Raw genomic sequence first — 15,415 nt, 5'->3', positions numbered from 1 at the left:
TTACTGTCTTTACTGTATTTTGGATCAATAATTCAGCCTTGGTGAGCAGAAGAGACTTCTTTTAAAAAGATTGAAACATTTTACTGACCAAACCTTTTAACGGTAGTAAATGTGTGTTTAATAAAGGGTAAAGAGAGCTCAAATATATATTTTTTGTTATCAATAAGTATTAAAAAATGTGTATATGTGCTTGTTCTCTCTTTTGTAATTGGATGTTGTTGTTTTTTTTTTATTTAATTTTTTTTATGCAATAAATGATACAACCAACAAGTGCGTCACTATATTTAATATGCAATATCATCTGATATTTGTTATTCTATAGTCTTTGTTTTGGCACACAAAACTGGAAACACTTCAGGATTTCCAAAGTTGTCGTCTGATTGGTTGAATCCTGCAGGAATTATAACGCTTGTATAACAGTCCGCCTGGAAACAAAGATGCCGTGAAGCCAAACCCCCTCATGGAGAAAGAAAGCCGTCGTGTTTACAACTTCGACAATGAGCGCTTATCAGGATCAACTAAACGCTGGATTTTCAAAAGTATGTGAAGCTCATGGCAAAGACGTCCAAGAGTTTTGCACTGTTGTTGTAGTGACATCGACGTTACATTTCCACGCCCCTAAACATGACGCGGAGCACGACGAACTGTGATTGGTTGCTTTACCTGTCAGTCAGACTTGGTATAAAGAGACAAAAGAGGATGAATTGTGAGAGTGCTGTGTCACTGATACCTATAGAGATGTGTCGTGCAGGTTTATAATTACACTTTAACCTAGATTCAGCCTCCAGGATCACATTATGAAGACATAATGAACGAAGTCAAGGCATGAGTCCTCGTCATACGCAGAGCTGGTCAGTATGTAAGACTACACTCGGCACAATGCACCGAACACACACACAACACATGACATCACAGGGAGACGCGTCACTGCAGAGGGCCGATCCCAAAACATCAACACGTAACTTGAGACCTCTGAGCTTTTAGATGACACAAAACACACATGAGGAGTCTCACTGTGACATCATCGGCTCTGCGGTGTCAGATGCACAACAGCAGGCGTAACCCTTAGCAACCGAGGAGGAAGTGCTGTCTGATGACTCAACAAACAGCACAGGAACAGCTAATCGTCAAAGAAAGCCACAAAAATGACAAAAGATACATAGAAAAAGAGTTATTGGTAGACTTGTATATCGGCCAGGCCAATTATTTCATTGACATCTATAAATTCCCCATGAAATATTGTGCTATGCATAAATCAGCATTCAGAGTGCATTAACAGTCGCCATCATACGTGGCAATTCAAGTCACACAAAGGGGAAAAAAGCTGCATTTATCTTCGGCTGGGGTCAAGATAAGGGGCTGAGATATATTTATTGCTGGTAAATTTGATGTGAAGATGTAGAAAAAAAGTTAATTTTGAATCATTTTGACATTCTCATCAGCCACACTACTAAAAACACACACACACACACACACACACACACACACACACACACACACACACACACACACACACACACACACACACACACACACACACACACACACACACACACACACACACACACACACACACACACACACACACACACAAGCACTGTCCAATAATAGTAAACAAATGATGTTGGACTGAAAGAGAAATGGGTGACAATAATAATATTGACAATCAGAGTACATGTAATCTGGGTCATGTCATCAGACTCCAGAAATGAAGTACTTGTAATTAGATGATATATTATGTTTTTAAATGCTAATAATCTGATTACGGTTACTTTTTATGGATTACATGATTACATATTCATACAATGGCAGTAAATTATACTAATATATATATATATATATATATATATATATATATATATATATATATATACAGACCCTTTTCCAAAAAATTTGAATATCATGGAAAGGTTTATTTATTTCCATAATTCCATTCAAAACGTTAAACTTCCATAGATTATAGATTCAGGGCCCACAACTTAAACGATTTCAAGTATTTAGTTGTTTATTTGTACATAATTTGGGTTTCCAGCTCATAAAACCCACGAAAACAGGATTTCAAAAAATTTAAATATTACATGAAATCACACAGTAATTACACAGTGATACCATGGTCATTGAACCAGGTTTTGGTTATTTTGGCAGTGTGGGCCGGTGCAAATCCTGCTGGAAAATGAAGTCAGCATCTCCATAAAGCTTGTCTGCTGAAGGAAGCATGAAGTGCTCTGGAAATGTCCTGGTAGACGGCTGCGTTGAGTGGACAGCACAGTGGACCAACACCAGCCGATGACATGGCTCCCCAAACCAACACAGACTGTGGAAACTTCACACTGGACTTCAAGCATCTTGGATTGTGTGCCTCTCCATTCTTCCTCCAGACTCTGGGACCTTGGTTTCCAAATGAGATGCAAAATTTGCTCTCATCAGAAAAGAGGACTTTGGTCCACCGTGCTTTATTAAATCCAGAGTCAACGCAGCCGTCTACCAGGACATTTCCAGAGCACTTCATGCTTCCTTCATTTTCCAGCAGGATTTGCACCGGCCCACACTGCCAAAATAACCAAAACCTGGTTCAATGACCATGGTATCACTGTGTAATTACTGTGTGATTTCATGTAATATTTAAATTTTTTGAAATCCTGTTTTCGTGGGTTTTATGAGCTGGAAGCCCAAATTATGTACAAATAAACAACTAAATACTTGAAATCGTTTAAGTTGTGGGCCCTGAATCTATAATCTATGGAAGTTTAACGTTTTGAATGGAATTATGGAAATAAATAAACTTTTCCATGATATTCAAATTTTTTGGAAAAGGGTCTGTATATATATATATATATATATATATATATATATATATATATTTATTTTTTATTTTTATTTTTTTCAAATCTAAGTGATAAATGAGATAGGTCAAAACAGTAGTCTAAAAGTGCTCAAAAAGTAGTCAGAATAAATCACCTAAAATATGTAAATCTAGATAACGTTACTATTTTTATTATGTAATTTGCAATCAGTAACAACTACAATGTGCAAGTAAATCTGCCCAGCGCTGCAAATCTCTGCATTCATGATCCAGCCAGCCGAGAACGTCACATGCATTATCTTCAAGACTGGGAACCACTCAGGAAAACCTCAGAGTTGACCATCTCCCATTAGAGGAACTATCTTAAAGTCCCCCTGTGGTGAAAATACCACTTTTAATGTTGTTAATATGTCTATGTGGTGTTTTAAGACAAACCATGTGTAAATTCATTAGTCGACAGCATTGCTGAGTATTTCCTCCTTAAAACTGCAGTGAACCAAAGACAGTCTCTAAAACACTGGTGTTTCTGACGTCACAAACTACCTTGTAACCAATCAGATCAACATGTGATCGTCAACGAGTGGATCTCTGAGCTGAGTGAGTGAGTGGAGGCGGGGCTCATTTGCATATTCATAGAACCACGCATACTAAATGAGGCAAGGGTGTAGAGTTACTTTCAAGCTATTTTAAGGCATGAAGACATTTTTTTTTTAAAGGAAAAAACTTTAAATATGTTAATTTTGGTGATCAAAGATGAGTTTTAAGGGATAACATGATTGACTACAGTTAACCTTTTAACTGTCCATCAGTGATGAACAATAAGGAAATGCACTAGCTGCATTTCCTTATTGCCCGTCACTGATGGACATCTGGAGAACTGGGAAGCTTTGGGTACAGTTCTGATGCAGTCTAGTTATTAAAAGAAAATAAATATGCATAATTCTCACATTGAGATCATGTCTGCCTTTAAAACAACTCACCAATGACCAGCAGGCTGAAGAAAATGGTCATCCCGCTGGACTGCTCCTCTTCCTGGGCCTTGACCCCCGTCTGCTCCGGCAGGATGGGCTCATTTTTAGGAGGCTCAGGGGTCGCGGGCTTGGGCACAGCTGTGGTGCTTTGAACAGTGTCATTGCTGGAGCTTTCAGTGTCATTCCTGTCAGATGAATACATTTACATAATATATTATTACACATTTTACTTTATAATCACTTATATGTCATGAACATATATTATTCAAAGTTGTATGACATTCACATATTGTCAATGAAAGTGGATGGATGGATGTTTTTTCTAAACGCTCCTACAAAACTAACTTACTGAACAGAAAGACAGAAAAAATAACTGTACAGCATGACATTTACAGCCAATAACTGTAGGTAGATCTATACTTGTACAGGGAAGGTATCAGGTGGTAATACCAAGCTACTTTGATATATGTGTGTGTGTGTGTGTGTGTGTGTGTGTGTGTGTGTGTGTGTGTACTATGACATATTTGCTCGAACTTAGTGATGATTAAACATGTTACTGTACTGTCCGGCACATCACAGCTGTCAATCACTCACTCACACTTTCTGCTGTTAAACCTGCGAGCAAACTGATGATATGTGATAATATGTGAAGATATGTGATACAGTAATACCTGGTCAGCTGTTCTGCGTGTCCATCAGCAGTTTTCTGATCCTGTGAATCACTGTCAGACAGATCATTATTATTATCGACAGGTTCTTCACTGTGTGTCTGATCATCTGCCGCAACACACCGCGCGAGATCAGCCGTCAATATTATTAATAACACACCGATTACAGCAGCTCGATTACTGACACTCATCGTGCTTATAATCATAAATAATCATTAGACGAAAGGAAAAAAACGCAAAATTAAACTCATGTCGCCACAATCCATGTTTCGCAGAGTAAATATATCGTCATCATTATTTACCCGGAAGCACTGGGAAATGTAGTTTTAATTTGTAGTTTTAACCTCCGGGTATTTTTAAGCATAAACAATGGCATAAAACGTATATCTTGTATCGACATTCACATACATTATAGCATCCACAAAATAAATGACTTATCGCTGTATAGAAAAAACAGTAGGCTAGTTTAAGAAACGGAGCTGATGCAGTGATGTCTGCTGGGAGTTAGAGTTCATAAGGTGGGCGTGTCTACAATGCGCATTTCTGTGATGCATCAGTCTGGGATGAAAGGTTTCATGCCATTAGTGTTTACATTTATGATCGACCTACAATGATTGTCATTTTCCGTTTGTGTGTGTGTAGGTGTAGTTTAACTATAAACTTGATCTCAAACACTACCTAAGTTTGCAATACAGTCACTGTTTTATTAACACATGTTCTGTTTTATTCCATTCCATTTTATGTAGTGTTCTTTTTAAGCTTGTTTTATTCTATTCTAAGACAGATGGATTCATTGCTAATGTGATTTTTTTTAGCTCATAGGCTAAAAAAAAAAAAAAAAAAAAAAAAAAATTGCCACTTGGCGATCAATACGCGCATGTATAGGCTACTGTACATCCCTGTGTGTTTTACAGCCTTTGATGAAGACCGGACCATGAGTGCAGCGTTACGTAATCACGTAAAGTCATGCATTGCGATGTTCACACACTCCCTCCTGCCCTGATATCTGTGCGTAACGCGAGTCCCATGCGCTCCCATTCATTAGCAGCGCGCGGGTGTGAGCGAGTGTGTGTGTGTGTGTGTGTGCTCGCGCGCTGTCCCTATACTGATATCTACACATGGAGATGATGAGACTCAGCTAACACGAGTGAACCTTCTAGATTGGATACCTTTCGGGATCGCACCTGAATCAGCGTGTTTGCGCTAGGACTCTCCATCTGGGTCTATTAACGGATCATATCTGCCTAGCCCACATATCCATAGAAGAATATCTGTCTATATAATGCCGACACATATAAGATTTCGGAGAAGGTCATTCCTCGGGCTTTTATTTCTCTTCTCGCTCTCCACTTCTGCACTGTACTTCATCTATTCAGCTCCTGGTATAGGTAAGGCAAAATTTGATTTGATTTTTTATAAGAATAACATCTGAATACATGTGGAATCTGCGGTGTGATTATTATTTAGGCTGGTCTGTGTTTTTATATACTCAGATTTCTCCTTTGATGATGATCATACGATAAATAGCCTAATTGTGTTCGTGTTTAATGTAATAAATCAGCGATCGGTGTTTGTGTTTGGAAAGAACGTTCTGTCAGACAAGCATCATGTATGAAGGTGTCCATTTAGCCTATAGAGAACATAACACACTGAGTGAATTTCGCGTTTATCTTTTTGGACCGTTCAACTTTGTTTATAGACTGTATTCCAGTGAAATTATGAATTGTGCTATATGTTATAGCTTTAGGTTATTCGCCCTTTCCGGGTGCGTTGGCTCGGACGCGCACAGTTTTGGGTTAAGCCCCGCCCACAGACGCTCCTTCCCGGCAGCGAGATGACAGTCCTGTGACCGCATGATTCAGTCATGAATATTCAATTAGGACATGCTGACGTTTTTTTAGTAACTCTCACTGGAGGAAAAACTGAATCATACTACAACAAGCCAGCATGATTCGTAAATGTCGATTCGCGAATAACTTTTAATTAGCTTTATTTAAATCTTAAATAATGCAGTATCAAACATTTAACAACAGGGTACATTAACAGACGTTATTACGCCATGCTTAAAAGATGATTTAATATACACATGTATAATTACAGATGACATGAAATATAAAACTATATGTTTAGTCATGTCAAGTCACCTTTATGTATATAGCGCCTTTTACAATACAGATAGTTTCAAAGCAGCTTTACAGAGATAACAGGGAAATAACGCAAGGCGTAATAGTAAAAGTTCAGTGATGGTTCATTTTTGTTGTTAATAACTTGTTAATTTAAAGCTTTTTTAAAGCCGTATGACTTAATCTATTCAAGTAAAGATGTGTATTAGGTTAAAAAATAAATCAATTAAAAGTGTAAAACTACTGGACATAGAGACCAAATTGGAGGCATTGCAAAGCTGTTTTGTGAATATCCTCCTGAGACCCTGAAAAAAAGTTTTTTGAAAAGAATATATATTTTATGCATATGTTATGTTATGTCCTCTGTACACCAGCACTCAGTTGTTAAAAACAATGCATGGAATGACATGTATAGGCAAAAACAATGGGATGTTTTTCATTCATCAACTTTTAACTAAACTTTGTATAAAGATGATCAACTATATGTTATGAAAGATATACTGTAACAAAATGAACTGACATACCATTTTGTTTTATGCAATAGAGCCATTCATTGCAATGTATTTATTCACTGTATCTGATTTGCATATCAATGTATTCTTGGAGAAACATGTAATGAAAGAAGAGGTGTAATAATGGGAGTAGTAATTGGCAACATGTCCCTAATATAATCTAATATTTAGGAATATTGATATATAATTTCACTTTATCAATGCCTGATAAAGTCCTGGTGTCTACAGTGGACATGTATGAAATCAGTGCCCTGTTCTGTAACAGAAAGTCATATTTTGATTAAAAACATTTTCCTGAGATGTTGATTTATGACAAATGATTTGAAAATGAGTTAGATTTAAATGATAATTACTAAAATAGTATCATATAAGAGTGCTACATTTGATCACTAAATCAATATCAGTCATATTTAAAGAAAAAGGAGAGGGAGTTTTCATGGTGAACCTCCAAACATTTGGTGTCTCTGGAAAGCCCTGAATGTGCTTAGGACATCTGTGAGATGTACATGTATGGTGTCAGAGAAACTCTTCTCCTGCGTCCCGGTAAACCTCGGACAGGAGTCTGGTGTGGTCAAATGTGTTACTGCTGTGTGCCAGCCTGTGAACGTTTTACCATCAGTGTGAAAAAAAGTAGTTTCCCAACATTGCCTTGTCATTTCTCCTCTGTATAGGCTTGTTCTGCAATGTTCTCCACTTATGCAAATCTGCTTAATTATTAATGAAGTCACTTTAGAAACCATTTTAGCTTCCTTCTGCCTTGAGGGTTTCCGCTCGTAGTAGGTGTTTAAAAGAGACCAGAAATGCTATATGTTAATAATGAATGAAACTTGGCAAGTGGTGAGCGTCCCGGATGGAGGGGGGGTGGGGGGGTGACTGACAAGTTCAACAGGAATGCCTTCTTCTGGAAGAAGGCTTTGTTTAAATGCAGGGAAACAGGAAATGTCAAAGGCCCTAGTGTATTTCTGCTATTTGTGGGGCATACTTTTGACTTCGGCACACGATGAAATATAAAGATATGAGCTCTCCTTTGGAAACCAATGATTTTTGGCTGTCTTCGCCCGGAAAATAAAGCTTAGGAATTTGTTAAACAAATTATTTAAAAAAAAAAAGTGCTTGTGTTAGTTTTTGTGTTCATGTAGATCGGATGTTTTTACTGTGATGGAAATCTATTCTTTCTGACATACTGTAGTTCAAAACTGAAAACACAAATTATCTGATCATCCTCCATAACGCGGTCACTATTTACATCTCATATCGACTCATAACTCTTGCGTTACCAAGGCAACGACTGCCGCTTTTGTATTATCTCCCAAGGGCTCCGTTATCAGACCCTCAGTGGGTAACGAACGCGTAACCGTAACTGTACCGGATCGGCACAGAATGGGATGAGAACCGTTCGCCCGACGGTGGAAAAGTGGCTCTTGTCTATGAAACTGGGGTTGGTGTGCTGTAAATATGTGTGTTGATCAGTTTTTATATGCGAATAAAAGTCTACATTAAATCTGTGCATCATATAAAACGTTTGGGTTAAACCACGGATTCATATGGATTACTTTATGATGTCATTATGAACTTTTTGAAGCTTGAAAATTTTGGGTCACGTTGACCCATCTGGTAGACTGATAGGGATGGTTAGAGTTAGGGTTAGTAGAATAAGTTGAGAAGTAGTTGCAAAGTTACTTATAGTAGAATGTCTACTCTAATGTGGATCATTGAAATAAAGTGTCAGTGATCAAAAATGATGAGGGAATATATTAAAAATGTCTTTATTTGTGTCCCGGAGATGAATTAAAGTCGTCTGGGTTTGGAACGACATGAGGGAGAGTTGGCTAAATGATGGCAGAATTAAGAGTTAACTAAACCTTTAAGTACTTCATTTGGTAATACAAATTTGCAGATTTGAATGAGCTATAGACTTAAGTAAGATTCCTCGTCAACCGTTAAACCCTTGAGCACTGTAAGATTCTATGAAAACACTGAGGTTGCAGGAGCTTTTACATCAACATACTTCTAACAACTACAATTAAACTTTACGACTACAAGTCAACTAGTAGACTGATAGGGATGGTTAGAGTTAGGGTTAGTAGAATAAGTTGAGATGTAGTTGCAAAGTTACTTATAGTTAGTAGAATGTCTACTCTAAAGTGGATCATTGAAATAAAGTGATGACCATGCCACTGTCACAGGTATGCAGAGAAGAAGAGAGGTGAGGCTCTTTGAGCAAACAGCCTTTATTCTGTGAACACACAAACACAAAGACAATCCAAACAAGAAGCCAATGGCAATAATCCAAACCAAATGGCAATGGCAATGGCAATGATCCGAACAGGGAAATGTGACAGCTTTACAACTGAAGTGTAAAGACAATGACCAACAAACAAGGACTGAAACACAGTGGGTATAACTACACTGGGTAACAAGAGGCTAACAAGCAACAGGCGAAGGTCATTAGTCATCATGGTAATTAATGAGGGAAACTATGGAGACACTGGCTGCATCCGAAATCACATTCTCTCTTCAGTAGATGCTTATTTTAAATAAGTAATTACCTATATAGGATGAATATAGTATGTGTGTAGTATTCACCATGTTGTCATTATCACATGATCTACCAGCGTCAGTTGCGTTGTTTCACTGCCATTCACAAATCCTCTCCCGTGGCCTCATGGGATAGGAAAGTGTCCATCGTATGCACACTTCTTGCCGGAAGTAGTAGGTCATCCGGGTACTTTTTCCTACTTTTTTATGGGAACTGTGAATCCAGACATATTTCTTTTGTCACATACTGTTTTAAGTATGCGATTTCGGATGCAGCCAAAGGCAAACAGGAATAAACCAAAGGAAGAGAACACTGGCACAGCTAGACAAAAGAATATCAAAATAAAAGTCCTGAAACATAAAACACAGTCGAATCATGAGTCACCTTGACGAAAGTATTGGTCAGTTTTTAGGTAATTTCTAATTCGTCTTGTCAAAGGACAATGCATGTTTTCTGTTTTCAATACTATATTTATATTGTGCATTAACTGCAAAAAAAAGTGTTTATTTTATAAAACCAATTACTATGCATTCTGGGCGGAATATCCTTAAATTGTATTAGGCTATATAAATTGATATTATATTGGTCATCGATCACCTTGCTCTCAAAGTCTTGACTAAAAATATTGTAATTAATTAATCAAATCAATTGCACGTAATACCCTAAATGACAACAGTTGAAATTACATTGTTGTGGCAGACAAAAGCTTTGAATAGACATTGCAAAAAAATAGCTTTAGCAGTCAGTATATTCTTGATTAGTTAATTGGATTAAAGTAAACATGCAGACTGATGTCTTTGGTCATGCAAAATTAAAGTAAGACATATTTTCTTTTGTATTTTGATGTATATGCGAGTGTTGCAGATTATTGAAAAAGAAAGAATGTATGCAAGAACTTTCTGTGCATCTGTTGTTGACTGGATGTTGAGATGTGGCCGTTGGAGGCAGATGAATGTGAGCTTATAGTGGAGGGATTGAAGTGGACTAAATTACTGGAGAAGTCCTACATACAGTGTACACTGTAAAAATTAATACGCTATATCTAATCAATAAAATTGTGGCAACAGATTACAAGGAATCTTATTAATTGAATTTAACAAATTAGAATTGAGTAATAATTAATCAAATTAATTCCTTAAAACTTAACCATTTAAAATGAGTAAAATTTACAACATTTTTTTTTTTTAAACAAATAGTTTTCTTTATTGGCAACATTATTTTATTTTATTAACAAGCAGAATCACTGAAGGAGAAAACCGTGATTTTAAGTAGTCACCGTTATGGTGATCAGTGTTTGTTTTAGTTGGGCTCTTGACCCTTAAATCATTAACTTTAGATTTAGTTTGGCTGCTGTACCTGAGTTATAACAGCCAGATGAACAAAGAGAAAAAGTGATCTGATGGTTTTGGTTATGTTTTAACATAATCATTATTTCACAATCATTTGACCTGATCTCTGAACTCATACAGATCCCAATTTACTTGGGAACCTAATTTACCAATTTAGGTTTACTTTATGAATTATAGCATTACTGTTCTTGCACAGCATAATATTGTGAACTTTTACAAAGTAATCCAAAGATTTCTTAAACATGTCTCATATACAATTTTTTATTTTTTTATTTAGCTTTTAGACACACAGACATCAATAATCAGCCTGTGAATCTCAACAATGGTGACAATTATAAAGCATGTTGCAGTGCATTCTGGGTGCCACCAATCAAAACTCATTCATGGCTCCCATCATACATTGCTGCATGAATAAATAATGAGCTTATGATCAGAGGTGATCTGTTTGTCACCATTGCTGAGATTCATACGCGAATTCTTGATGTCTGTGTGTGCCTACATAAGAACTTTTTTTTTTTAATTGATTTGATCATATGGATTTCATTGAAAAGGCTAAACATATTATGCTGTACAAGGACAGAGCTGCTATAATTAATAAAGTAAACCTAACTCAGAATTTGGGCTCTATATGAGTTCAGTGATTCAGGTTAAATGATGGTGAAATAATGATTATGTTAAAACACAACCAACACCATCAGATCACCTTTTCTCTTTGTTCACCTGGCTGTTATAACTCAGGTACAGCAGCCAAACAAAATCTAAAGTGAATTATTTAAGGGTCAAGAGCCCAACTAAAACAAACACTGATCATCACAATGGTGACTTAAAATTATGGTTTTCTCCTTCAGTGATTCTGCTTGTTAACATCAGGTGTCTTCAATGTTGGCAACAAAAACAAATTTGTTTATTTTTTTTATTTATTTATTTTTGTAAATTTTACTCATTTTAAATGGTTAACTTTTAAGGAATTAATTTGATTAATTATTACTCAATTCTAATTTGTTAAATTTAATTAATAATATTGCTTGTAATCTGTTGCCACAATTTTATTGATTAGATATAACGTATTCATTTTTACAGTGTACGTCACCAGAGAGAAGCCACTTGTTTTCACCGCAAGATCCAGTTATGACATTTTGATAAAAAATAAAGAAAATTCATACTGTTCACAATAAAACCTAAAAAAAAAATGCATTTATAAATGGATAGGATAGGGTGAATTTTGATTTTAATGCCGACTTTATGGATATCAAGGACAATGGCCAGAGTTCAGTACATCAGGAACCAGATTCAACTGACCTCAATTTGGCTAAATACACACAATAAGAGTGATGTGTTGTCTCAATGGGATCCATGGAGATACATGTCTCGTGTCCCCATGGAAACAACCCCCGAGGGGTATTTAATGCTTGTGAAGGTTCGAAGGCCACCGAAACCTTCAGTAAAGCACTTACTGCTGTTTTCCCACACGCCGCAGCTCGGGGGAGGGATTGCGGGACACAGGTGTGTCTGATTGATGCAGTTTATTCAATTAAACCTAGAGAAAATCCTGCTAGAGCACAGGTCCTATTTATAGACACGGACCCCATGGAAACCCAGGCGCCTCCGTTCGTAGGAAAAAAGAAAAAAAGAGGAGCTGTCTTTCTGCAGGACTGCCTTTGTTCCAATCCTGAATATCCAGTTAAGGTTCATAAAGGGTCAGATCTGGGGATTGGAGGAACAATGAAATACATCTGACATAATCCTGATGTTCATGAAATATTGTTGAAATTGTTGAGCGGTCTCTATAATCCACGACTACAGGATTAGATCCATTGATTCCCATGAGATGATGTTCCTATATGACATTATACCAAGTAGGAATCAACATCTTTGTTGGTTCTGGAAAAATATTCCCACTAACCAGATCAGATTTTAGGGTTAGGGTAAGTCTTTGGACTGGGGTTGGAGTTTATCAAACTGTTTTCCCTTTCATTTTAGTTAATGGTTGAGGTCTGTTTGTTTGAGAAATGTTGATCATTGTTGAAGTTTGCTCAATGAACTTAATTAAATTAAGGAATACTTTTCCTCGCAGTTAATTTAGGTCAGACTCAGTACAATACGAAGGAAATAAGTTTATTTAAACTTATACTGTTTATATTAGGAGTGTAACGATACCTTCATGTTACGATTCGATACATATCACGATACTGAACTCACGACACGATGTTATTGCGATCCTCCAAGACATATGATAAAAGGTTAACAAAAAAAGTACCATTGATTAAAATACTAAATTTGATATTAAATTGTGTGTGTAAATGAACAGACTTGGTCTTGGTGCTGGAAACCCAAAGCTCAGGACAATAGAAACACCAGAATAACAATATTCATGATTATGAAGCTGAAAATACAGAATTATTCTAGATGAATATGCCTGCACTCTGTCACTGACTATATATATTTAATATAATGTCACTATCCACAATACATATTGTTACATTTTTGTATTTTGATATATCATGACTCAATATATTGTTACACCCCCCTAACTTCCATGTGTCATTCTAACCAGACATGTCTTTAGCACACTAAAATGCACTATTGCTGGTTAGTATCACACAGGAATTTTTAATTAACTTTATGAACGTACACACAATATAGTATATGGTATATATATAAACTATATAGATAGATATCTGCTCACAGTCTAATCATAACTCTTCAGCACAATGATGATAACATTCAAAAACATCACGGAAATTCGTAAAAATGTCCAACATAACTGAACATTAAACACGGACATGTCTTTCCCTGTACTGAAAAACACACACTGTACAATAACACCTAATGCAGTTCCAAAGCATGCACTGTAAACAAATATTTTCATGATTTGTTATTGCAACTTTTTTTCTTTTGTCAGATCAACTAATTTATGTGGTTTACATAATGTAATATTCTGAGTTTCTATTCATTAATCTCCTTTTGAGTTCAATGAACTCAAAATATTAAAGCATACAGGTAACTTACTTTTTTTAAGTTAAACCAACAATATGTATGTACAGTGTGCAGGGAACTACAGATCCACTGCCCAGTTAGTTATGTCAACAAAAACGATCCATGTAGTCCCAATGCAAACAAATTAAGTAAACTTCAGTATTAAGTTTTATATATTAGTGGATTGAACAAAATGAAATTAAGTTGTGACAAAAAGTTGCTTTAGCTCATGATTAATTAACTATACTGCAAAGTAAATATATTCTTAAAGTTACATCCATAAAATAGCTTGTTGCAATGTTATTTCTGTTGCCTCAACCTCTACTGATTTGAAATGCAACAATTCAGTCATTAGTTTTCACGACTTGTGTGACAACATTGCAGAAAGCTATCTTGGAAAAAGCTGACATTCAGCGGCAGGAGATATTGTCATTACTTTGATTTTGTTGGGAGAAAACATGCCAATAACACCGTTGTCGAATGTAAGGCATTCATTATTGAACGTTACATGGATCGCACATCCACGTCACTTTGATCCCGTATACATTGACCCACCTATTATCACAAATCTTTCTAGATACATCATGAAATCTTATCATATGTGGGTAACAGGTCATTACAGTTTTAGCATCAAGCTACACATGACAATTCATGAGATTGATACAATGCTTTTACTCCAAAATAACTTTAACTTTAATTATAAAATTAATTTGTAAATAACTTTGTAAACAGATTGCGATATGGATTTTGGTCATATGATAAGGCAGAAATGTATATATATATATCCTAATCATTTGGTAACAAACATATAGCATATTCATTACTTCAATGAGCTCATTGTTTCTGCCTTAAATTAATACATTGTTTAAATTAATACATTATTAGTGTGTGATTTGTATATGTACATTTCTGAAATACATAACTTGGTCACCTTTGATAACAGATCACTCTATATTGTGAAAAGCGCTATATAAATAAATGTGAGTTGAATTGAAATGTTATTTGTAGCATTTTCAGATAAGCTAATCGCTACACCTGTTTAGTATTTCTTATGTTAACATTGTTTTTTCTCATAAAAATAGCCCAAATTTCATGAAAATAACATAAAATCATAAGCTGCCGTGATCGTGTGTTTATTAGTTTCATGTTTCATGTGTAGAGATGTTTCTCTGCGCTAGTATGTTTGTCATTGGAAGAGAACTGCAGGTTATGAACAACACTGTAATGAGTGACGTATGAGCAACGAATGACCTTCCTCTGAATCATGACATTGATCGCGAAGACACAGGGAGACAGCACTAGACACCAATATCCTCACCAGATCGCATGATTCACTGGAAAAGTAATAGAAATGATTATTCTGTCTGAAGAAATACAAACTAAATGTGTATATGTGCCCTAATAGACAACATATGCAATTACCAATATTGTGAGGTGTAACGGAAAAGTAATATAACAAATAGTGTAACGAATT

General features: G+C 36.0%; 2 protein-coding genes across 3 annotated transcripts in view; one reads left to right on the top strand and one right to left on the bottom strand.

Moving 5' to 3' along the window:
* Positions 1 to 4,755, bottom strand: part of slc9a8 (solute carrier family 9 member 8) — a 37,845-nt gene extending 33,090 nt beyond the window's left edge. The window contains exons 1-2 of one of the 2 annotated variants that reach the window (XM_079848481.1): positions 4,446 to 4,755; positions 3,784 to 3,959 (exon numbers count right to left, since the gene is read on the bottom strand). In XM_079848481.1, the coding sequence (XP_079704607.1) occupies positions 3,784 to 3,959; positions 4,446 to 4,648 (379 nt within the window). In that variant the 5' untranslated portion in view covers positions 4,649 to 4,755. The remainder of the gene's footprint in view (positions 1 to 3,783; positions 3,960 to 4,445) is intronic. The other variant, XM_079848480.1, reaches the window with a different exon arrangement.
* Positions 4,756 to 5,464: 709 nt separating this feature from the next.
* b4galt5 (UDP-Gal:betaGlcNAc beta 1,4- galactosyltransferase, polypeptide 5) overlaps positions 5,465 to 15,415 on the top strand; it is a 35,125-nt gene continuing 25,174 nt past the window's right edge. The window contains exon 1 of the mRNA XM_079848494.1: positions 5,465 to 5,830. Within this exon, the coding sequence (XP_079704620.1) occupies positions 5,725 to 5,830 (106 nt within the window). The 5' untranslated portion in view covers positions 5,465 to 5,724. The remainder of the gene's footprint in view (positions 5,831 to 15,415) is intronic.

Source organism: Squalius cephalus (genome assembly GCF_949319135.1).
Source record: "Squalius cephalus genome assembly, chromosome: 18".
In the NCBI taxonomy this organism is placed as follows: domain Eukaryota; kingdom Metazoa; phylum Chordata; class Actinopteri; order Cypriniformes; family Leuciscidae; genus Squalius; species Squalius cephalus.
The sequence above is the reverse complement of the archived record's forward strand: the minus strand, read 5'-3'. Positions and strand labels throughout refer to the sequence as shown.